At 38.6% G+C, this 23,128-nt stretch overlaps 2 protein-coding genes across 2 annotated transcripts; both read right to left on the bottom strand.

Annotated features, from left to right (window-relative positions):
* Positions 1-188: 188 nt before the first annotated feature.
* On the bottom strand, positions 189-4,647 carry tm4sf21b (transmembrane 4 L six family member 21b). Its single transcript, XM_063900308.1, has 5 exons — positions 4,311-4,647; positions 2,696-2,761; positions 1,630-1,781; positions 1,354-1,540; positions 189-664 (listed from the first exon to the last, which is right to left on the bottom strand). The coding sequence occupies exons 1-5, from the start codon at positions 4,500-4,502 to the stop codon at positions 662-664; spliced, it is 600 nt and encodes a 199-aa protein (XP_063756378.1). The 5' UTR covers positions 4,503-4,647; the 3' UTR covers positions 189-661.
* Positions 4,648-10,310: 5,663 nt separating this feature from the next.
* Positions 10,311-13,039, bottom strand: mblac1 (metallo-beta-lactamase domain containing 1). Its single transcript, XM_063900786.1, has 2 exons — positions 12,541-13,039; positions 10,311-10,822 (listed from the first exon to the last, which is right to left on the bottom strand). Exons 1-2 carry the CDS (start codon positions 12,931-12,933, stop codon positions 10,583-10,585), a joined length of 633 nt encoding a protein of 210 aa, XP_063756856.1. The 5' UTR covers positions 12,934-13,039; the 3' UTR covers positions 10,311-10,582.
* Positions 13,040-23,128: the final 10,089 nt, after the last annotated feature.

Raw genomic sequence — 23,128 nt, 5'->3', positions numbered from 1 at the left:
TTCAAGGAGTAACTATATAATACTAATCAATGCCTGCAACAATACATTTCTTATCCCCAACAATGAATAATACTGTGCTCATGTTTGCTGTTGTGGTGTTTCTAAGTGGGTATACCAATACTAAACATGTATTAATATGAGTAAGTAAAATGTTTTGTTTCAGAAAATGTAAAGTCGATCTGTAATAATGGGAAATATTTGATAACATAGTCATTTATTTGTTGGTAAAACAATAATCAAACGCAAACACAAGACACAGTTATTCTGGATTTAATTACTTGACATCCTTAAGTATCTCCTTTTTTATCTTATGTTCAGACCTTTATTAAAAAATATTTTAGACATACAATTTTACAGATACAAATATAGTACACATCAGTTTTTCCATCTACAATCAGTGTAATCTGAGAATAATAAAATAGTTACAGAAGAGATATTTATTGACAATCCCAGTCATTCCTTTTGAAGAATTAGTAATAATAATAATAATAATGAGGATTTGGACAGATAGGACTGTGTTAATAAAGACTTTCAACCTCTATCTCAAACCCCCCCTGTGATGCAGTAGGTTATGATCGTGGTGATGAGTTGAGTTGATGAATGGGATGATGATCCCCGTCATTTATTCTTCAAGAGGTCATGGTGTGTCGTGCAGTTGAGCTTACTGTTGAAAGATGACCGAAATACCGGGGTTAGTTAAGACATAGACTTAAAAAAACAAAACATTAATATACAGTCATGCCCTAAAGTAACGGACAAATCTAATTGTATATAGTAGAAGAATGATACAAATTGGGGATATCATTTAAACAGAATTTATGTCTAAGTTAAGGTTTTGTAAAAGAAAAAATATTGTGCCAAACCACGAGAAGACGTTGCCTTTATTTAAATGTATTATGTCAACAGATTACACATCCCTGTGTGAGGTTAATTGAAATCAATCATATTAAGTTTGAATAAAATATATTAGATTCCACTAAATATAATGGCTTTCAACTAACCTAATACAATATTTGTAATCTGTTGACATAATACACTTCATTAAAGTCACAAAATCTTGCCACATTGGGGGTGTTTTGTGCTCTTAAGTCCATCAGTCTGACCATTTTTGTAATATGAACAAATTAAAAAAACAACACAGCAGAGACCAAAAGGTAAGCTACTCAAATAAATATGTATTATATGTGCTCTATTTTTCATTTGTATGAACGCATCTACTAAGACATAAGGTTTTTAGTAGAGATGTGTTCAACTACAGACCAGGCTGGACGAAGGTTCTGTAGAAATATATTTATCTTATAGACTCAATTAAGAGTACGGCATGCTGAACCCTGAAGTCTGCTATGCTCTCACTTCCTTGCCGCTGCAGGTGCCACAGAGACATCCAAAAAGTCCGTTGACCATCTGGATGAGACAGAGGGCGAGCTCAAAGCACGCCGCCACCATCAGAGTGGAGAACAGTCCCACGTTGAATTCAACCACATTATTTGGAGCTTTACACCAACTCCACATTGATTTATCGGTCAGGTAGCTCGCGTTACTGAAAAGGATGAATATCACAATCAACAGTAAATAAAAGAAAGTGACACATTAAAACACATCATGTGTGGCCATAAAGACTGCATGTACCCGTTGGCGAAGGGCGTCCCCCATTTAGGTACGGTGTATTCAGTATTGCTCCAAAAGCATAGTGGCCCATTGGCAAGGCCCAGGGCAGCAACACTCAGACTGTAAATGGCCCCCACCACACCAACTGCTGCAAAACCAATGGATAGGAACATCTGCATGGAGCACACACAGTGGAGTCAGTAAGCGGACACTGAAGAATGTTTATTTTGGAGATGATATGACATTATTTACCCCAGTTTTTAGTTTTTTAATTACATGTTTTTTTTTTTTTTAGAAGTGTGTTGGCAATGTTTCTTTATAAATTGTCTTTAATGCAATATTATATAAGTCAGGTAAGAATTATTACTTGCATGTTGCAAAAACAAAGATCAGAACAAATCACGTCACTAGTTTTGACACTCAAACAAAAAATATATATATATAAAAAAAAAAAAATTGAAAAAAATTGTATGTCTGTTTTTGTCAGGTTTTTGGAAACTCAACAAATACATATTTGTATAATAGTAATAATAACTATGATCAATTGTTATGTTTGTATTGGATTTGTTAAGATTGAAGCAAGAAAAATAAACTATATTTGACAACATGGTTGGGATTTATTTCACTACTGTAAAAACCTGATTGCAGGAACTTGTATTAGTTTATTTATTTAGGGACAGTGCTCATTGATTAAGAGACAAGGTGCTGTAAATAAGCCAGAGATAGCTGCTATGCTAATTTCCATCTGTTGTCCCTAGCCAGATCTTAAAAGGCACACTAAGATATAGATTTGATAGTCCCTCACGGTTCTGAACCTAACACCGTAATAAATGCACATATGACATGTTTCTGGGACAGAGGGTCGAAGCTGCTGTTCTTAAACACTAGGGGACAGAGTTTCTAACACAGAAGTAATTACAAATGATGATTTCTATCTGAAAATATATCCCGAAAATTGTAATAGTAGTGCTTTCTAAGATTGGAATGTTACTGTTTTGTTCGAGATAACATAGTCATTTCTCCAAAGTGAGAGATACAAACAGAGAGCTAAGGTAACGCGTCAGTAGGACAGCGTCAAGATACTTACACCACAGCGGTTGGCACAGCAGTTCTTAGCACTGGTCAGGTGAGTGTGGATGGCAGGAACGAGGACCTGACAGAACAGAGGAAGAAAAAGAAAGTCAGAGAGTTGGCATATTTAATTAAGATAAACATAAACTGTGTCATTACTGAAGAAAGATGGTGAAGGAAATAAAATGTTTCCTAAGTAAAATGTACCTTAAATCTGGACAACAGACTTTAACAGTGGCGGTTCTACATGGAATTACACCCCGGGCGAGATCCCCTCCGAGCGCAAAAAAAGTGTTTGTTTTTCAGCAATTTTTGATTATAACAATGTAATGTAACTGAAAGACAAACTTACTTTTCAGGAATCAATCAATGCACACAATTCAGACAAACAAAAACGTGTAGGAAATATAGGCCTGTAATTATAATATAATGAATGGAATGTGCGTTATTTGGAAGAAAGTCGAGGTGTGACAGTGACATTGCTCTATACAGTGGATCCCCCGTTCCCCCCCTTGTCCGTTCCATTTGGGAGACCCAGAGGTGAACTGTCAACCGTGGCTGCGCCCCCTCCCCTTCTCACGCAACTTCTGTCCACCGCACCTTCTCAGCAAGCAGGGGCGCCTGCAGATGCAGGGGGCGCCAATTTGCCAATTTGCCACACAGTGATATGAGAGATAGAATTAGAAAACTGCTTCGCTCGCTCGTGCCGCCCCCCACGAAATGCCCGCTTCGCTCATGCCCAAAACCGCTACTGGACCTTAATGTAAGCAGCAGAGGCCGAGATATCCTCACCTTTAGTTCAAGTATGGACCATTCTTGAAAAACAGCGGATCCTACAATTCCCACGATGCAACACAACATATGGATTGGTCTCGCGCTCAGCATGGCGTTCGACTGCGACAGTGGCCACTTGTGGTATTACAGACCAAAACGTATTTCCCCACAGATCACGTAGTAGGCTAAAATAATTGTTTGTAAAATTGTCGACAGTAAAACTGAAGATGATTTATGACTCATTTATGTTTTTTTTGTTAATGAATGTATGTTTTTAATTTCACCGAATCGGTAAGTGATTTTAAATTCAGTGACGTTCTGACAATTGAACTCAACGGTCAAAGCACAAATACTTTCCGGAGAGCAGTGAAACCAGGAGGAAAACCCGGAAGCTAGGACATTTTGTGGTGTACGTGCCATCTTTGGTTATGCGGCATCCATTTCCAATTATGATCCTGATGACATCACCATGACATCATCGGGTTTTTTTCTGATAATGCGCCGCTTTAATTGAATCGAGCCTGTTAAAATGTGAAAAATGTCGTGTTTAAATCCCGTCTGTTACCAAGAGGATTTTATTCTTTATTACTATGCTCTTTATTTAAACTTTAAGCAAGTGGTATTCAAAATGTTGTGTGTGTTTGACCTTTGCGATGGCTTTATTTGCTTGAGGTCATATTAACTACATCTTTGGCTTGCAACCTTGTGAACCTGAATTTAGCACAGAGGTTTTCCTTTAGTTTATGGATCTAAATCGACCAATTAACCCATAGTAAACACACTATTAGTCAAATCCTGTCATTTTTTATGTAGTTTTTTTGGACATTTGGGACATTTGTTGACTTCAATGTACTCACCATGATTCCGCCTCCTATCAGGCCTGACATGAATTTGACCTCCATCGTGATACGCTCCTTTCCGTCCCGGTCTTGGGCTGCATACTGTGTGTCAAAGTCAGGGAAGAAGAGCATGATGTTGCAGATGACGGACACCAAAGCCAGGACGTAGAGCGGGATGGCGATGAACTTAGAACAGGCTCCTGTACACATGATGTCTGCGGGTGTGGGGGTCGCTCAAAAAGGTAAAAATGTCTAAAATCCCAACTGATCCTCGGACCAAAATTCTCTCCTCTTTTCCTTTGACACACAAAGTCCAGCTTTGGGTATCAGAAGTGACAGAAATGGAATGGGTTGTGTGAATATATTAGAGTTTTGGAGGGTGGGGGGTGTGAAGGTGGAGCTATAATAGATAAGCCTGATTATTACTCTTTATGACCAGACTTTATGCCATGGGTGTGTTTTTGTGTCCATGTTTCCATGAGAGCCATAAAAGCCAGGCCTATGGTCTACAGCATAGCCCTTATAACAGTACGCAGAGAATATAGAAAATAACAGAATACACGTACTTCCAAGTACTTTTTTAGGGAGGATTTGGGCTGTAAAAACTCCTGTTAAAAGTATCTACACATAAGGTTTGTTAAGACTAGGGATAGAGTAAAAAAAACAATAGAAATCTGAGCTTCTAAGACTTTGAATTGATTCACAACAAACACTTTTTTCCAAAGAACCTTTGGACAAGCATTATTGTGTTGAAATCTCACACAAAATAACATTTTTAAGAGGTTTAAGGTCCCGGTATTATACTGCCATTTTTTTCTGATGTTTGAGACATACTATACTATATATTTCTACAGTATTTATTATGTACTATGACATTTTTTGTCAGATATATTTGAAACGGTATTTCAATTTGTTGTATGTATAACACATGTGGAAACTTTGACAATAAAGTGGACTTTGACTTTTTTCATCATTTTGTCTGGTATTTTAATTTATTTCAATTAATTATTATTTACAATTAATTTTTTGTGAGCTATTTCGACATAATATATTTATTTGTTTTTCTGATATTTACCGAATCACACTTTTAGAATCTTTTTTGGGTTACAATTTATTTATTTTTAATTGGCAAATTTTGGATTAATTACTTATAGCTACCACAAGGCGTTCATTTCATTTATGTAACAGACAATATCTGATTTGGTAACTTGTAGTTCCTAAAGTCAATACACCTTTTATAAATATAAAAACTCATTCATCTTATACACACTTTGCTCTGCTTTCATGACATGATTTACTGTAGCGCCTTTATTAGGAACTGAACTGAAACCTGTCAATGTTTGACTATTACATACTGTAAGTTGTTCCTTTATTATTATTACTTCTGCATTGATGTGTACTCTGTTTTGCATTTCACCACTGTAAATGTTTATGCTTCATGTTGTTGGTTCTGAGAGTGAATCATTTATTAAAGGTTTAATGTCTGATGAAGAAGGCCATAGCAGGTCTATGAAGAAGCTTGAATAATACTTGAGAGTTTTTTCATAGTTGACTTATTGTTCAGTTATTCATTATTTTTCCTATTTGTCTGGAAACTCAATTTTCTTTGCTTATGTTTACTCGATTCAATGTCAAGTCACTTTTGCTAAACTGACAAACACACCCAACACTGAGCCCTGCATTCAAAATATTAACTCTAATTATGTATGTAGATAACGAAAATGTACTTTAATAATTAAAAGTAGAAACATGTCCTCTACTCATGCAATAACGTAAAACCAGTATTTCACACCTAGTTTTTAACTATTAAATAATGCTTATTCTCATTATGGATTATTCTGCTGATTATGCATTTCATTTGATTGTTTGTAGGGGTTTCTTAAAGAGGAAGAAATTGTGAAAAATGTCATTAAATTAAATGTTTCCAAACCTAAACATCATTAGGGGTAGGCATTAATTACAAATATTAACATTGTTAAAAGGAAAAGCAGCACATTTTATGAATTGGAACCATGAGATGTTTTTACGCAAAAAATCATTTGAGAGTTGCTAATCATTTGATAATAAATCTGAAACCGCAAATTAATTAATGCTGTCAGCTAAATGCAGGGGACAGTAATAAAAACAGCTAAACAGGCAAATTCATAATATTATAATATTATGTTCACATAATCTTAACATCTATACAAATGTGTTAATGCAAATTATGTTATTCCTTTAAAGAAACAACTGTAACTTTTGTGTGTGTGTTTCCTGGCTCGATTACAAAGTGGAGAAATAACAGGAAAGGAGGAACAGAGATGCCTAATGGGTGTTTCCCAGTAATATTGTTGTTTTTCAACAATATCATCCTGATCCAGATGAGCCAGACCCCGCCCCCCACCCCTCTTGTTCTTCTCTTCTGTGACTCCATGTCCTGCAGCCTACAATCAATCATTTTCCTCTAACCTTAACATATCAGACCACTGATAATAAAGAGCATTCAGTGTGTACAAGCTGTAGCGTGTGCGTGTGTGTGTGTGTGTGTGTGTGTGTGTGTGTGTGTGTGTGTGTGTGTGTGTGTGTGTGTGTGTGTGTGTTTATTATTTGATTACCTTATCAGTGAATTATGGCGCCATTCAAAAGTGTAGGTGCAGGGAGTGCTGAAACGGACTTTAGACAACATCTGTCAGGGATGTCTCTCTCACACACACTCTCACACACATAAACACACACCTAGCCATGGAGTTTGAGCAATGAATCTATCAGAATTGTGAGCATCACCATGACTCAGTTACTCATGGTGGTCTGGAGTTTGCTGTATAATTTAAGGTTATTATGAATCACAGTCTGTGTAGTCAGGCTGATAGTGATTAGCATGATGCACACACATTGATAAGTCACAGCGATCATGAGCACTGATCTATATTCATCTGTGGTTTTTTTCCAGGGTGTTCTTAAATCAACTCACATCTACAGTATGAAGACGTTAAAGGTCGTTGACCAAGAGTCAGCTGACAGCAGCAGACAGAGGGAAAATCTTGGTACAATAAGTAAACTAAGTAACTGATAAGTCAATTGACAGGAAAATAATCACTAATACACTTGGTTTTCGTGCAAAAATGGCAGAAATTACGTTTTTCTGATTGTTAATACGAAGATTTCCTGCTTTTGTTGTACTTTATCCTTTTAAACTTCATATATTTGGGTTTTTGTAACAAGATAAGGGAAAAAATGTATAACCCTAACCCTAAGCTGGATGAATTTCACTTTTCTTTTGACCAAACTAATCCAGAATATAATAGACAGATTAATCGATGATGATAATAATAATAATAATAATACATTTTATTTATAAAAATCCGCAATAGCAGCGACTTTAAATGTTAAAACATTAACCATACTTAACATTTAACTCCCACCTGTCATCATACAAACTTTGGTCAACTGATGACAGCTAAACCATCTCAGAAGTTGAATCAAGATCAATCTGTCATACGACTATTTCCATGATCGTGAATGAACTTTTTCCCACAATAAAAGAGTACGTTTATCATCAATAGACTCTGACGTCAGACTTTCAGTCGTTGTTGCTCATTAACTTATCGAAGGTCTGGTGGTCATTAATATAAACAATAAAGATGATAAATATTCTGGTTTTATTCAGTTCACATCCACCCATCTGAATCACACAGCCTCCTTCAGTACGTTAGTAATATAGAATTCATTTATCAGATAGGAAAAAGCAACAAATCTACTTCCTGTTGTATCTTCTACAATTATCTCTAGAAAAGTTCCTTTTACAGAAGATTATCAGACACGGTGTTTCCCTAAATGACAGCCAGCTAAAGGTGATTTACAGTGTGACGGTTGAACTTTATGAGCTTTTATTGACGCCGTCTCTGAGCTTATTATGACTTTATGGTGATGTTATATAACTACGTCCTTTTTGTGCCTGGCACTACCACTCTGATGCTATTTTTACACCCTAAAACACGGTGTTGTCATAATGTGCAAAGAAGAGGGAGAAACGGGAGGGAACCCTCAGGAACAATATCCCAGCAGAGATTCCTCTCTCCACATGTCTGACGGTGCAGGAGGAGATGGAGGGGGAAGATAATAAAACGGCAACAGGTCTCAGGAAATATCGAGTACAATGGGACTGGGAAAAGTCTATTGATTTTAATAAACCAAGGCCACTGAATTAGTCATAAAATAAGTTATGCAAGAAGCCTGAACAGGTAAGGATGTGAGGAGTCATGTTAATGGGCTCTTGGTCATTTTATTAATGAATTATTTCATTATTATTATTATATTATTATTATTATTATTATTATTATTATTATTATTATTATTATTAATAATATTGTGTTTTTTAATGTATTTACAATATATATTTCACATTTACCATATTTGTATTATATTATATACTAATATTAATACTTGTAATATTACTGGTTCACTTCATTTACTAGACTCTCGTCCTTTTAGAAATGTATTTATTATTATTATTATTATTTTTGTATAACTTTTTTCTTATTTACCTGTGTTTTTATTATAATATATACTTAGTTATTCTTATATATTATTGGTTCATTTAATTTACTAGACTACAATACTAAATGCACAACTACAAAAAAGTATAAAAAATGGTGTGAAATATTTGAGATATTAAAAGCCAGAGTAACGTTGCGTGTAGTATATTCTAAGTGTGTGTTCTTTGAGATAATTTTAACCTGTCCATGTACATTTAATGGAGTTTACCAACAAAACAGTAAATACTATAAATCAAAATAATAATAATTGTAGTTATAATAAGGGAAAGAGTTCACCTTTGCTTATTCCCCTTTGTCAAATACAGCAAATATATTCTGAATATTAATGTAATACAAAATGAGTGTATCCAATCACACTGGTGTTCCCATTATTTTGGCCAATACACTGATAATGCTGCATGCTAAAGTTGATGGAAAGAGTAGCGTGACAGGTATCACACCTCCACCCATTCATCAGCAGTTCAAAGGTAAAGTGTGTGTGTGTGTGTGTGTGTGTGTGTGTGTGTGTGTCTTAAATATTCTAAGGGTAGCATATGTGTCCAAATACTATGAGTAGATTACATACTTTGATAAATGTGTTATGAATAAAGACACAACAGGAAATATCGTGCATGATAATGACAATTATTTTAAATGTAGCAGATATATTGAAAAGGTATGTCTTGAAAGTCATTTATAAACGAGGCGTTTGAGCTCCTGAACAAAAATAAAATATTAGCAGCAACAAAAATATCGAAGTATTTAGTTTGGGAGATTCTGTAGTTTTCATACAGCTTCTAGCAGGGTTGCTGTTTGAGTTAATTATTATGGAGCTATCGGTTAGTTAGTGTTATCTTAACTTGATGTGACATTTAGAGCAGTTTCAGAGCCTCTGACAAACTTAAAGGCCTCAAATCTACCATATGTTGCCGAGGTTATCAGCAGCACCAACTGCCCAGAATACAGATATTTTAGTTCGGACAAAATAGAAAAAGAAGGGTCACACAACCCATCCGTTTTTTACTTTGATTCTGTACCTTACAGGCATTAGTTCACGATGGAAATCATCCGTAAATACTGGAAGTCATTGAGCAGGGAACCTCTCACCTGGCCGCTCCCTCGGGAGGTATGTACGCCCTCTGAAATCAATCAGTGCATAATGGAGGGATGCTGCACCTTAAACCCTAGATAGCAGATTGCACAGTGTAAAGGCAGACCGTTTTCCTCACTTCAGTCATGTTAAAGAATAATGTGTAGAGAGGAAGGGAGAGAAACGTTAGCTTTGATGTGTCCCTTTTTGGACTTCAACGTCACAACATTTCAAGACAAATACCCTGGTCTAGTATTCTTTTTTTAACAAACTATTCATATTAACAAACCTGGTATTAAGTATGTAACTAAAATACCTTCCAAATGATTTGGGAACACAAATTGGTAAAATCCATCCATTCTTGTGTTTTTCTTAATATTTTGGATTAAATGGAGTGTATGATGCTGTGTACAAGTTAAAGACAGTAGTAACATATTTATTTATTTGGTATTATCCCTTTTTTGGTTAAAGAGAAAGTTGCAGGCATCCAATAAATATATTTATAGTAAAACATATTTTTTGTCAAAGTATAAATCAATTTTTCCATGAAGGGACGAATGGTAAGTCACTTAAAATGTTCAGACGTCATGATCTCCTTTGCTTCAGAAAAGAGGATTGTGTTTTCCTCTATGAAAAGTCAAAATGTCCGCTGTGAGAAAGGTCTCTGGAGCACCAGGGTTGACTCCTCAGTTCCTCAGGACTCTAAAAGGGAGTCCATGTCCGGGTATAATGACATCAGCGGTTTGTAGCGCCTTCTGCCGACTGACCTCCTGCACTGCAAAGTTCACGCTCAGGTCCCGCCAGCTGTCCTCGTCTGAGCAGCACTCAAATAAGTCCCCTGCAACCAGCACTGTGCCCACCGAGGTTCCCGTCACCTGGACGCTGACGTGCTGCTCTGTGTGGCCTGGACTGGGAACTACACACACCTGTGGGAGAGACCACTTCAGCATTATCCTTTCCTCTTGTTTAATTATTTATAGGTATGTCTTTGAGTGAAATACATTTTTATTTTATTTTATTCTATAAACTACTGAACATTTTTCTCTGTGTTGGAATTCAGCAGACACTGGTCTGGCAGCCATACCTGTAGAGAAAGAGATTCAGGAACATGTGGAGTGGTCTCTTCATTTCTTTCCGTGGTAGTATATTTAAATCGGTGCATAGTAGTTAATTATTTATGTTTTACCTTTTTGACTTTATTGACATTGTGCGCAGGTGTATGTGTATTTCTGTAAAAAAAAATGTATGTGTACACAATAGGGCTGGGGGTAAACGATTATTTTTTAAACGATTAATCGGGCGATTATTTTATCAATTAGTCGACTAATCTAAAGACTAATTGGACGATTAGTCTAACGATTATTTTTCTGTTGCTCGATAAAAACCATAATATACATTCCAAAACATTCCTCCTTTAACTGAACTCTCGTGCATTCGATAATCGACTTGTGTGGTCTTTCCTTGGAGAGGAGCTGGAATGGGGGGCAGTTGGTAAGTCTTGTAAAACAGTTCTTTTTAATAAACTTGGGGTTTGCAAACTACGTTGTTGGTGCTTCGTTTTATCTGGAGGGCTTACTTGATCAGTTTTCAAGCAGAAAAAGACCCTGGGGTCAATTTTCGCCAGACTATCCCTTTAAGTCATGTTTCAACCTCGACCATGTTGGTCTCGGGGTCAATGAAAACCATAAACATTTTATTCAAGTTGAGAATATATATTTGATTAATTCACTGTTGCTGCTACAATGTAGTAGGGTTTCAACTGTTGTACATACATATAGTATTCATGTTATTAAATTAAGATAACTGACAACCAGTGTTGCAATGTAACTAAGCACATTTACTCAAGTATTGTACTTATTTAAAATGTCCCTTCCCCACCTTTACCAGGTGCAACATTGAGATTAAATCTGATATGGGCCATACTGGAACTTTAAGTATATTTTGATGCCAATACTTTAGTACATTTACTTGGGCACAATTTTCCCCCCATAACATTTTGAAAGAAGTGGATGCCATTTCCTGCATTCTGGTGCATTTGACCATGTTTTTAGATTGAAAATGATCTCCATCTTTCATTGTTTTTTCTTGGAGCTGGCACAGTCTGCAATTACTGACTACTATTATGTTCTGGTGTAATACACAGAGGACTGACACTGACAACTTTCTTGGCACTTTATTCTCTATTTAATGAGAGCAAAAGATGAGGATTTAAAAAAAAAACTGAGTTAATTAGAAAATAATGAGGTAACTTTGAGGCAACATAAAGCCCTACATTAATGTCATGCAACAAAATATCTCATACAAGTTATGAGGAAACATAAAATGTGTACCTAGGAGAAAAGTTAACAAAAACTGGACATTTGGACTGACTGTTGCTGAAGTCTGTCTGTCGTTGATCCGACTCTCAACATAGGCTTGTTGCGTGCGTGATGCAGCTGCGTGTAGGAAACCAGGAAAACGCGGAGTGGATTTCTATTGATATGGGTATTCTCCCTATGATAAAGTGGAACGGATTTGATTGTGAATCAATGGAAAGAACGCTGGACTAAAATGCAGCCATGCACTAATATTTTTGATGGCAAATTATATTGTGGCAACGCCCATGGTTGTGAGAATAGTCAAATAATAACCTTAAGGAACATACCTGCTCATCAATAGAGTACTCCTTTCCCTCTGCTAGCTGGTTGGGGCGGTACCTGTCTCCATCACTGACGTCATACCCTACTATCATCACTGCCGCCGGGAAAACGCTGAGATTTCCCACGTGGTCTGAATGTCCGTGAGTCCCCACGACCACGTCAACGTCCCCAGGTTCCAGACCTTTCTCTTTCAGTATGGTTAGGAGAAACTCCCGGTCCCATGGACCACCGGTGTCCACCAGAATAGTCTTGGGTCCCGTTATCAGGGTGATAGTTCCGTCGGCCCTGAACGTCCCATCAGTTTGAGGGAGACAGTAGCCGACTTTAAGGACGGACACGGAGTACGGCTGACCGGGGAAATGCGCCTGAGCCTCGGAGAAAGGGACAGTTTGGAACATGGTGTCTGAAACTGACCACTGACCACTTTAATATGTGTCTGTCCCACTGTCTGTCACCATGGTGTGTGTAAGGCTCTGGCACGGACCAGCTGGTAACTGCAAGCATCATCATAGCTGCATGCTGCCACCTGCTGGACCGGAGTGGGTAAAACCATGATATTACATGTAATGATAGAACACAAAACATTTATAAGTACCAGGTGGTAAGATCCGACAATGAATGTACAGAGTATTAATGTTGTTTCCATTATGTGTAAGCTATAAGTTCATTTTAATTTGTGTTTTTTTTTCTCCTGATTTGTCGATTGTTATGTAGTTAATTTATGTATCTGTGTTTATTTTGTCATGTACACCTTGTTATTAAATAATTTCTGAAAATGGAAATAAAAATAAAACACCTTACACCACAAGTGAGCAACTTGAATGAATCTAATCTTACACTATATGTGCGTTTTACCTTTTTTACTAAATTCTTAAATTAATGCCTGATGGGTTCAAACAACAGGAGAAACCTTGGCAATTGGTTTTGTGGATAACAAATAAATTCCCCAGTAAAATGAATAATAGTGACAGTCACTTGAACGTTCAGTTTTTTGTTTTCATAGTATAATAGTACATCCTTTGCTTTCAGTTTAACTGACTGATCAGTTTAAATGTCAAGATGTCTTATAAAAAATGTCTCCACACGTAGACATTTACTTCTTAAAGTGGGTTTTAAAGTGAAATCAGTATTAAAAGGTCCAAAGTCTCAAGTTCAGACATTAATAAACAGATCATGTTCCTGAATCACAAGTCAAAAAAGGGACACTTCTCGGACAGTAAGTCATTTTAAGCTTTAGATCACATTCACTGCACTGAAAAAAACTGAAACGTTGACTTGAATTAAATGTGTTATGTTCACAGATTTCCTATAACTGTATTAGGTTAGTTAAAAGTGATAATATTAAGTTAAACCTAATGTTTTTTACTTCAATTTCATATTATTGTTTTCAACTAACCTAATACAGTTATGTGAAATCTGTTGATGTAATACATTAAATTAAAGTAGACCACACATAAAAAGGAAGCCTTTCATAGTTTTTCCTTAAATGTTTGTGCTGCATTTTGACCAATGTTCCTTTGGTCAGATTGATCAGGGACGCATACGTGTTTCAAAGCAGTGAGATACTTAAATTATACTTTAATTGCATGCTTCAACTCAAACTGAAAGAAGTTTTCATTGTGCCTGAACGTAGACAGACATCAATACACAGTGTCTTATTTTTTCACTGCAATATTTAATTTGACATTCTGTTCTTGTATTAATCTATTTACATGTACATATAATCCTGCATTTACTTCTTCACTTACAGCATTTTCTTTAGCTTAGCTTATTGCTTTATTAATTTTTGACATGTATACATACTTCATCTGCATTACTTGTACACTGGTGGTGAATTTCAGGCGGGGCCAACACTCCCAAACCCAGTGAACATCCAGGGAGTGGACATAGAGATTGTGAAATCCTACAAATACCTGGGTGTTCATTTGAACAACAAACTGGACTGGCCTGACAACTCTGCTGCTCTATGCAAGAAGGGACAGAACAGACTCTTTCTGCTGAGGAGACTGAGGTCTTTTGGGGTGCAGGGGGCACTCCTTCAGACTTTCTATGACTCTGTGGGGGCATCAGCCATCTTCTATATGGTGTGGCCTGCTGGGGCTGCAGCATCTCAGTTGCTGACAGGAAGAGACTGAACAGACTCATAAAGAAGGCCAGCTCTGTCCTGGGGAGTCCTCTGGACACTGTGGAGGTGGTGGGAGACAGGAGAATGGCAGCCAAGTTGTCCTTCCTGCTGAACAATGTGTCCCACCCCCTCCAGGACACCCTGTCCGCACTGTGCAGCTCCTTCAGAGACAGGCTGCTGCACGCGCGGTGTCTCACGGAGAGATACAGCAGGTCCTTCCTTCCTGCAGCAGTCAGACTGTATAACCATCATGGCCCCCGGTAAACCCCCACACATATAACATCACTGACTATAACACCCCCGGTTGTGTTAATAACTGTGCAATATATATCTGGCAGCTATACTATATGGCTGGTTTCTGAGGTCTATTTTTGTGTATTTTGTAAATTGTGTGATTGTAGAATATATTTTGGTATCTGGGTTTAATATTAATGTGGCTCTTTCTGCTGTACAAATGAAAACGTCCCCCCTGTGGGATGATTAAAGGTATTCTGATTCTGATTCTGGTCTTGCAACATAATTTGCAATAACTGCAGCGAGTAAGTCATTTAACTCCTCAGATCACTATTTACTGTATTTGTGGTTTAAAGAAGCTCTTGTTAGATGTGTTTTATGTTTGTATTGGGTAGTACACAATATGTTTCTTTGGTAGTTGGCCAAATTTATCAGAAGGAACTACTCGTGTTTCATTGTATTATATATGCGAGTCTAACATAACTTTTTGTAAAATATCATTTGTCTCAGACAGAATGTAACACTTTTACTAAAAACAGGACAATAACCATATGGCTAGGGAAAGATTGTGGCTTAAAAAAATGTAGTTTCATAACTTTTTGAACATTGCAAGATACAGTGAAAAAAATGAAATGTTGACTTTAATCAAATTAAAGTCAACATTTAAATGTATATATAAATGTATATATTAAGTTGAAATGGGTTTTCATAGGTTCAACTTAATATTACTGCTTTCTACCAACCTAATAGGATTATGTGACAATTGTCGACCTAATGCATTTAATTAAAGTCAACGTTTCAGTTTTCTCAGTGCATTTATATATATTTACATGTATATTCTATCTGCTGTTTTATGTGGTCACATGTATGTTCCTTCTCTCTCTCTCTCTCTCTCTCAGCTGACTTTGGGTCAAGGATGGCGAGAAAATTTCCTATCCTTGCATGGAGCTGTGCTGGAACCAAGCTCACCAAGAAGCAGGTATTCATGTTGTGTGATCGACACATTGTGCCGAAATAAATAATGCAAACAACTCTACACAAACTTAAGTAGCAAGGGAGTTTATTCAACACCTGTAACAAGAGAGAGAACAATTCAACTTTTTCCATTACCTGGTGCATACAAGGATACGGGCATAGCTTATGGTTCCTTCAACATTAGTGTGTCAAACTGCATAGTAAAAAAAGTGAGAGCGATTTCAGTATATTGCATTAACATTTCAATAATTAAGCATATTCTGATGATTATCAGATCACTATGGTGAGTCTCAATTGTGAAGATAATTGTGCACTACATTTGTCATGCCTAGAACAAAGTATTACCGTAAACTTTGATAAACAATTTGATACATTTTATTGTACACTATCTTGTCATTGTCCCTCAATGATAATATGCCACCAAAAATACTGTTATTTGATATAAAACACATTATACTAAACTATTATTGTTCTTATATTCTTTTTAGTGTTATTGTTATTAGTAGTAGTAGCAGTAGTAGTAGTAGTAATAGTAGTAGTAGTAGTAGTAGTAGTAGTAGTAGTAGTAGTAGCAGTAGTAGTAGTAGTAGTAGTAGTAGTAGTAGTAGTAGTAGTAGTAGTATTAGTAGTAGTAGTAGTATTAGTAGTAGCAGTAGTAGTAGTAGTAGTAGTAGTAGTAGTAGTAGTAGTAGTAGTAGTAGTAGTAGTAGTAGCAGTAGTATTCATTATTTTATAGCCACAATAGAGGTTTACCCTCACTCCTTTTGTTTCGATATATTTTTATTTAACTGTACATGTGATGCTTTCATGATGTCCCATCTGTGTATATGTGGATTTGTTCATATTAATCAAATGTTGCATTGTTTTCTACAAGTGCAAAGTTCCAAGGATCCAACGTTTCTCCTACTCGATACCATGGAATAGACCAGACCTCCGTGAATTTCAGGTAAACTAACCAACAACAAATATCGGATATGAGGAGGACACAGATTGTTGAATACTTGAAAGCACTCAAGTTATCATTGAAAATGTATTGAAGATTGTGAAAGTGTAAATAAATGTCCCTTAATGCACCCACTGGATTACCTTTGTTTCTTTTCAGCCTGATCCTAAGTCAATGCGGACTCGGACAGAGTGCCTGCAGCATCTTCATAAACTGGCAGATGAGGTGAACAGGATCTGCAGGTACTGCTGAACACACTATTGTGCAGCTATGAAAAACATTCAATCTCCCTGAACACAATTTTCTTTTACATAAATGTTAGTTTTTTGATTCTGGATGCAGACTTATGAAGACAGCTTACAGGCTTACTTTTTTATATTTTGGGCAAATTCATACTTTCACAATTCCGAAACAGAAACACTTACATTATGACAAAATACAAATGATTCATCTTCACTTAACTCAGGTGAAGCGAGACAGAGGGCTGTACCAGAGGGGGGGAGAGCCAGGCAGCCTGCAGAGCAGCAGGAGGCTGATCCTCAGATGGGCCGAGGAGCTGGAACTGAACATGTTTATTAACCCTTTGTTGAATTCATTAACAAAACAGTAATGCATTTCCTGTCATCTGTTAGCTTTTGGACTAAATAGACTTGCTCATTCTTTGTTTGTTTGTTTTTTATGTTGAAATGTCTTGCCCAGGGACACAACGACATGCTGACTGCAGTTGGACTGGTCCCAGTGTTTTATTTAGTCTAGTTGCCAGCAGTGGGAACCCAGAAATGTTGAGTACCCCAAAGTCTATGTTAGAAATGTATAGTAGGGGTCCACAGCACATAAAAACTGCCAGAGGCTAACTTGCATGTTGGGCAATTTGCACAATTAGCATCAGTTGTGTTAATTAGCATTAATTACCGTTATAGCCTATGTGGACAATAGCTTAAAAAATGGCTTGGCTTTTGAGGATGCTGAGTCCATTTCTGACATTTTAAGGATTCAAAAATGATAGTTTTAACGAGCAAAGGCCAATATCGATTTTGAAGATTTAGGGGACGCTGGATCATTTGGATTAGACAGATTGCTTATGTATTTGAAAAGAAATTCTCCTCAGTAAAGGCAATGTTGACATATGTGTGTATGATTGACTGAGATGTATTCTGTACTACTTACCTGTTCCACACCATAAGGGGGTGCTATTGATTTTATATGAGATGAATATGATTGGTGACGTCACACCCCCTATGTTCTGCGCGTGATTTTTCTCTTGGCCCGCGCCCAATATGATGAAGGCTGGAAGAGCAGTTCCTTGGTTTGCTATATAATAAATATGCCCTAAAGGCTGAAGGAAGAATTCGTCTCGTCTACCTTTCTAGTGTTGCACTATTGGACTCCTGCTGTGTGTTGGCAGTACTCCTGCTAACAGGTTATGGGCCCAGTAACGACGACAGTAGTTGCAACAACGGAAAGTGTGGTGACGAACACGTTAGCTAGTTAGCTAAAAGTGTGGTAGCTAGTTTAGTGCGGTAGAACCGGGGAGCTAAGCTAAAGCTGAGAAGAAAGGCAAACCAAAAGGCAAAGTGGCCGACGTTCGACGGTAGGGCCGAAGAATATGAGCTCTGGGAAGAACGGATGCTGTGTTGCATGCACCGTGTTGGATTAAAAGAGACTATTCTGAATGAGCCTGGTGGACCGCTGACCGTTGAGGAACGAGGCAAGGATAATGAACTGAATGTGGACGCATACTGCGCGTTGGCGCCATTGCTGGATAACGTGAGTTTGGGACTGATATTCAGAGACACTAAAAACAAGGGGCGTGAGAGTCTGCAAGTGCTGAGAGAGCACTACATTGGCAAAGGTAGGCCACGGATTGTTTCTATGTAGCTACATTACGTTGACCTTGCTGAAGAAAGCGGATACAGAGACTGTAACTGAGTACATTATCCGGGCAGAGCAGATCTTTACAGCGCTCAGAGGTGCTGGCGAGGCACCGAGTGAGAAAGAAAGAAAAGAGAGAGCGTGCACAAAGCTCTAGGTGCGCTCGCGCTGAAGATGGCAGCGGCGGCGGTCATGCAGCGAGTGGTGGAGGACGGATCGGCGCGCGGGGACCCGCGGGAGACGACGTCACATTCCGGGCAGAGACCGAGGACACCTGCAAGCCAGCGCAGCAGCGGCAGATCGAGGGAAAAGGGTTGGTCGTCGACACAGGCGCGACATCCCACATGCTGAACGACAGAAGCCGGTTCAAGACCTTCGACAGCACATTCAAACCAGAGGGCCACAGCATGGAGCTGGCCGACGGGAGGCGGACGTTCGGGTTGGCGGAAGGCAGAGGGAACGCGCAGGTATGAGGGGCCGTTTAGGCCATAACACACTGGAATTCTCTCCCCTTCCCACTGAAACTGTCTCTGCACACTGAAAAAATATTTCACGGCACACTGGAAATAACTTTCATATATATTAATGGGTGTCAAAACACACTGGAATTCTCTCCCCTTCCCACTGAAACTGTCTCTGCACACTGAAAAAATATGTCTCTGCACACTGAAAAAAATATTTCACTGCACACTGAAAAAAACTTTCATATTAATGGGTGCCAAAACACACTGGAATACTTGCCTCCACACTAGACTTGCACAATAACAGCACAAGTGAGTGAGTGAGTGAGTGAGTGAGTGAGTGAGTGAGTGAGTGAGTGAGTGAGTGAGTGAGTGAGAGAGAGAGAGAGAGAATGTCTGTGTGTGTGTGTGTGTGAGAGAGAGTGAGAGAGGGGGGGGGGGAAGCGCACGAGCATTTTTCAGTGTGTCCGGCAAAGATGGGAGTAAGTCACACATATGCAAGTCTCAAGCAAGTCTCAAGTCTTAACCTTCAAGTCTCAAGCAAGTCCCAAGTCATTTTTGTGAGAGTCGAGTCAAGTCATAGCTTAGGTCAAGCAAGTCACAAGTCAAGTCATAGAAATATAATAACCTGGAAGACAACCATCTTAAAACTTTAAGAGACTGCAGCCTAAGTTTTATGTAGCCCTCATTTGCACAAAAGGGCTAACAAATAGAGGAAGGGGATATAAGGCTAAAGAATAATTATAAATACTCACTCGGACCAGCAGGATCAGAATTACTAGGAACGACTACAGGGCCTGGTGTACCAAACAATAATTACCAGACAGAGTACTCAACACAGTAGTTTATCTTGAGAACAGCAGCAAACCACTTCCTTTTATTTACAACCATTTTTTCAATATGTTGCAAAAGACAGTCCTTTTTTTTTAATGTGTTGCAAAAGACAGTCCTTTTTTTTAATGTGTTGCAAAAGACAGAAGACAAAGAAGTGCAAGAAGGAATGAACTTGAACAAATACAACTTCTATGTCCACTACTCCTTCAAAAAGGCCTCACTCTCTCATACTGTATGTTGTGAATGTGTGTGTGTGTGTGTGTGTGTGTGTGTGTGAGGGGGAGAGAGAGAGAGAGAGAGAGAGAGGGTGTGTGTGTGTGTGAGAGAGAGAGAGAAAGAGAGAGTGTGTGTGTGTGTGAGAGAGAAAGAGAGAGAGAGTGTGTGTGTGAGAGAGAGAGAGTGTGTGAGAGACAGGGATTCCACGCTGACCAAACTCACACTCGAACATTTCTTTGAATGAGCAGCTTGTATGGAGAATGTGGCTCAACCTGGAGGCTTTCGCAATGGCTGCACCAACAATTCTGGTCTCTTTCAGGCCATCTCTCACGACCAGTTGCAGTGTGCAAAACACTGCATTCTGCATTCACTCTTCGCCATGATAAAGAGGTCAACCCTCTCTTGATCCTCTGGTGATAGGTCATTCCACAGATCAGCATTGTCTAGGTCTTCTTCTTCCTCTTGACCTGGAAAGCAGGTGGTGAAGGCCTTCTTCATGTTGGCCGCATTATCACAGATAATGTGGTCCAACTTCCTTCTCAGCTTGAAATCTTCACACACCTGCTGAAACTCCTCACAAATCCTTTCACCAGTATGTGATCCTTTGAAACGGCTGCATGCCAGTAAAGCCGACTTCAAAGAGAGGGAGTCATCAGCTGAAGTCATCAGCCAGTGTACTGTTACCCCAAAGAACCCCCTCATCTGTCTGTCGGACCATATAACTACAGTCACCGACACACTATCTGCATTTCCTAGGTCTGATTTTAGCTTCATCCGTCGCTCAGCCACTACCTCATCCAGCTTCGTGGTTATTGTCCTGCGGCTTACAGGGGCGTACCTGCTGTCCACTACAGTCAAAAAGTGCTGAAAGCTTGGGTGTTCAATTATGGATAGTGGCAGGTTGCAGTCAATTATCAGATCCGACAGGATTGAGTTGCTGATGGCTCTCTGCTGTGGATGATTAAAGCTGTAGGTATTGCTTGGAGTTCTTGAATTCATAAACTGCGATATCATTGGCTGAGTGGTGTCAAATGTGTCCTTAGTAGTGATGTACTCTTCAAATTTAGACAGAGGGGAGAAGTGCAAAAAAACTACTTTTAGCTAGAGTGACCAGACGTCCTCTTTTGCCCGGACATGTCCTCTTTTTACGTCCTGTCCGGAGCGTCCGGGGGGTTTTATAAATTCATAAAAACGTCCGGTTTTCACTGTTGGGACCATTAAGCGTGTACTTAAATTGACTGGCGCTTCCCCCCACCCCCCAACAATCGCAAGTGTCCTCTTTTTCGCCACCTCAAATCTGGTGTCCTCTTTTTCGCCACCTCAAATCTGGTCACCCTATTTTAGCTCATGTTTTCATTGCATAATATTCCATTAATAAATACCATACGGAAATGAAATGGAGACACTTCTATGTTCTATACACCGATTCGGTGAGCGATTTGTGTATGTCGCCATCTAGCGACGGGGCCATTGCTGCGGTGTGCGTGCTCAATCATTACACTCATTATCCATTCAACAGTCATTGATGCTATCAATAATAGCAAGATAACCATAACCCCAAATGAATAAAGTTACTTGGTTGGACGATGTCAGACAGTGGCCTCCAGTTACTGATGAAGGTATCTGAAATTACTGATATTAATTCATGAATTAATATAATTAAATATTAGTAAACGGAAAGTAGAAGGAGATGTAAACACAGCTAGCTTCCGTTGAATTGACTTACTGACCTTAGCATGCTAACTAGCATTTAATCTTTAAGGACAGCCCACGTGATTAAAAAATAATGTAATTATTAATGTTGGAATTAAATACTTGTTTCAGTAATAAGTATGACATATTAAAATAGGATACAGCAAGAACATAGACTGTCAACACACATCGCTATGTGTTGACGTTTGTTGTAGCCAACATGCTAACGCAAGCTTACATGACATTTCATTAACATGATATGGCTGCGACGTGATCAAAAACAAAAACACTTTTTTGCTTCGTTTTAGATATTCAGGAGTATTTTATTCTTCGGCTGGCCAGTGATGACCAACAAAACAAAAACTACAGGTCACTGATAGAAGGTCAAAACTACCTGAGCTCTGGATGGGTCGAGCAAATACTACATTGCTTTTTGGACGACCATGTCATACTGAAAGGATCGGTGAGGTTTTCCCAGGCCATCCACAGCCACCACACTGTGGAAGTTACAGTGAGAGATGGGGGGCATGTTGAGAATGTGAAGTGTGACTGCATGGCTGGCAGAGGAAGCTGCTGCAGCCACGCTGCAGCACTACTGTATAAAGTCAAGGAGGCAGTCAAACATGGTTTGACTGGAATGTCTTGTACAGACCAGATCTGTGCATGGAATAAGTCTACCTTGCAAAATGTCTTACCTGACTCAATAGAAAACCTACAGGGTCCATGTGAAGGGCCTGGTCAGAGTTTGAAAATCACATCAAAAACATTTGCAAATGACACAGCAGTTGTACAGCATCTCACCTCTCCTGAGATGGCTGGCTTGGCCAGAATCCCTGGGACAATTTTAAACCATGTACTGACAGACAAGCCACAGAAGGATGCAGGGAATGAAGTCCCCAAAGAGCACAGTAATTGTGCTGAACATAAATGTGACCTCTGTCATTCAGTGTTCCAAAAATATGTTAAAATTGACAACTATATGAGGGAACAAATTAGAGAAAGAACAAAGGGCCAAAGTAGTCAATTATGGATGGATCAAAGAAAAATAAGAATCACTAGTAGTGAGGCCGCCAAAGTCCCCCCAAAAAAAGATCCAGTAAACTGGATTGAAAGGAAATTAAATGGAAAGTTCACGGGAAATGACGCAACCAGGCATGGTCAAGCCTCTGAGCCTTTGGCCAGGAAATGGTTTGAGGAGAACACAGGGTTAACTGTTGAGACAACAGGTCTAATTGTGGATG

The sequence above is a fragment of the Eleginops maclovinus genome, chromosome 14 (genome assembly GCF_036324505.1).
Source record: "Eleginops maclovinus isolate JMC-PN-2008 ecotype Puerto Natales chromosome 14, JC_Emac_rtc_rv5, whole genome shotgun sequence".
Classification (NCBI taxonomy): Eukaryota; Metazoa; Chordata; class Actinopteri; order Perciformes; family Eleginopidae; genus Eleginops; species Eleginops maclovinus.
The sequence above is the reverse complement of the archived record's forward strand: the minus strand, read 5'-3'. Positions and strand labels throughout refer to the sequence as shown.

What these genes read in the sequence shown, in the direction of transcription:
- tm4sf21b (XM_063900308.1), bottom strand. Translation starts at nt 4,502, where the DNA reads ATGTGTACAGGAGCCTGTTCTAAGTTCATCGCCATCCCGCTCTACGTC. An exon ending in TGATAGGAGGCGGAATCATG is followed by an intron (nt 2,762 to 4,310) that starts GTGAGTACATTG and finishes CTGTTCTGTCAG; the next exon opens with GTCCTCGTTCCTGCCATCCA. An exon ending in GGGACGCCCTTCGCCAACGG is followed by an intron (nt 1,541 to 1,629) that starts GTACATGCAGTC and finishes CATCCTTTTCAG; the next exon opens with TAACGCGAGCTACCTGACCG.
- mblac1 (XM_063900786.1), bottom strand. Translation starts at nt 12,933, where the DNA reads ATGTTCCAAACTGTCCCTTTCTCCGAGGCTCAGGCGCATTTCCCCGGT. An exon ending in AGTACTCTATTGATGAGCAG is followed by an intron (nt 10,823 to 12,540) that starts GTATGTTCCTTA and finishes TCTCTCCCACAG; the next exon opens with GTGTGTGTAGTTCCCAGTCC.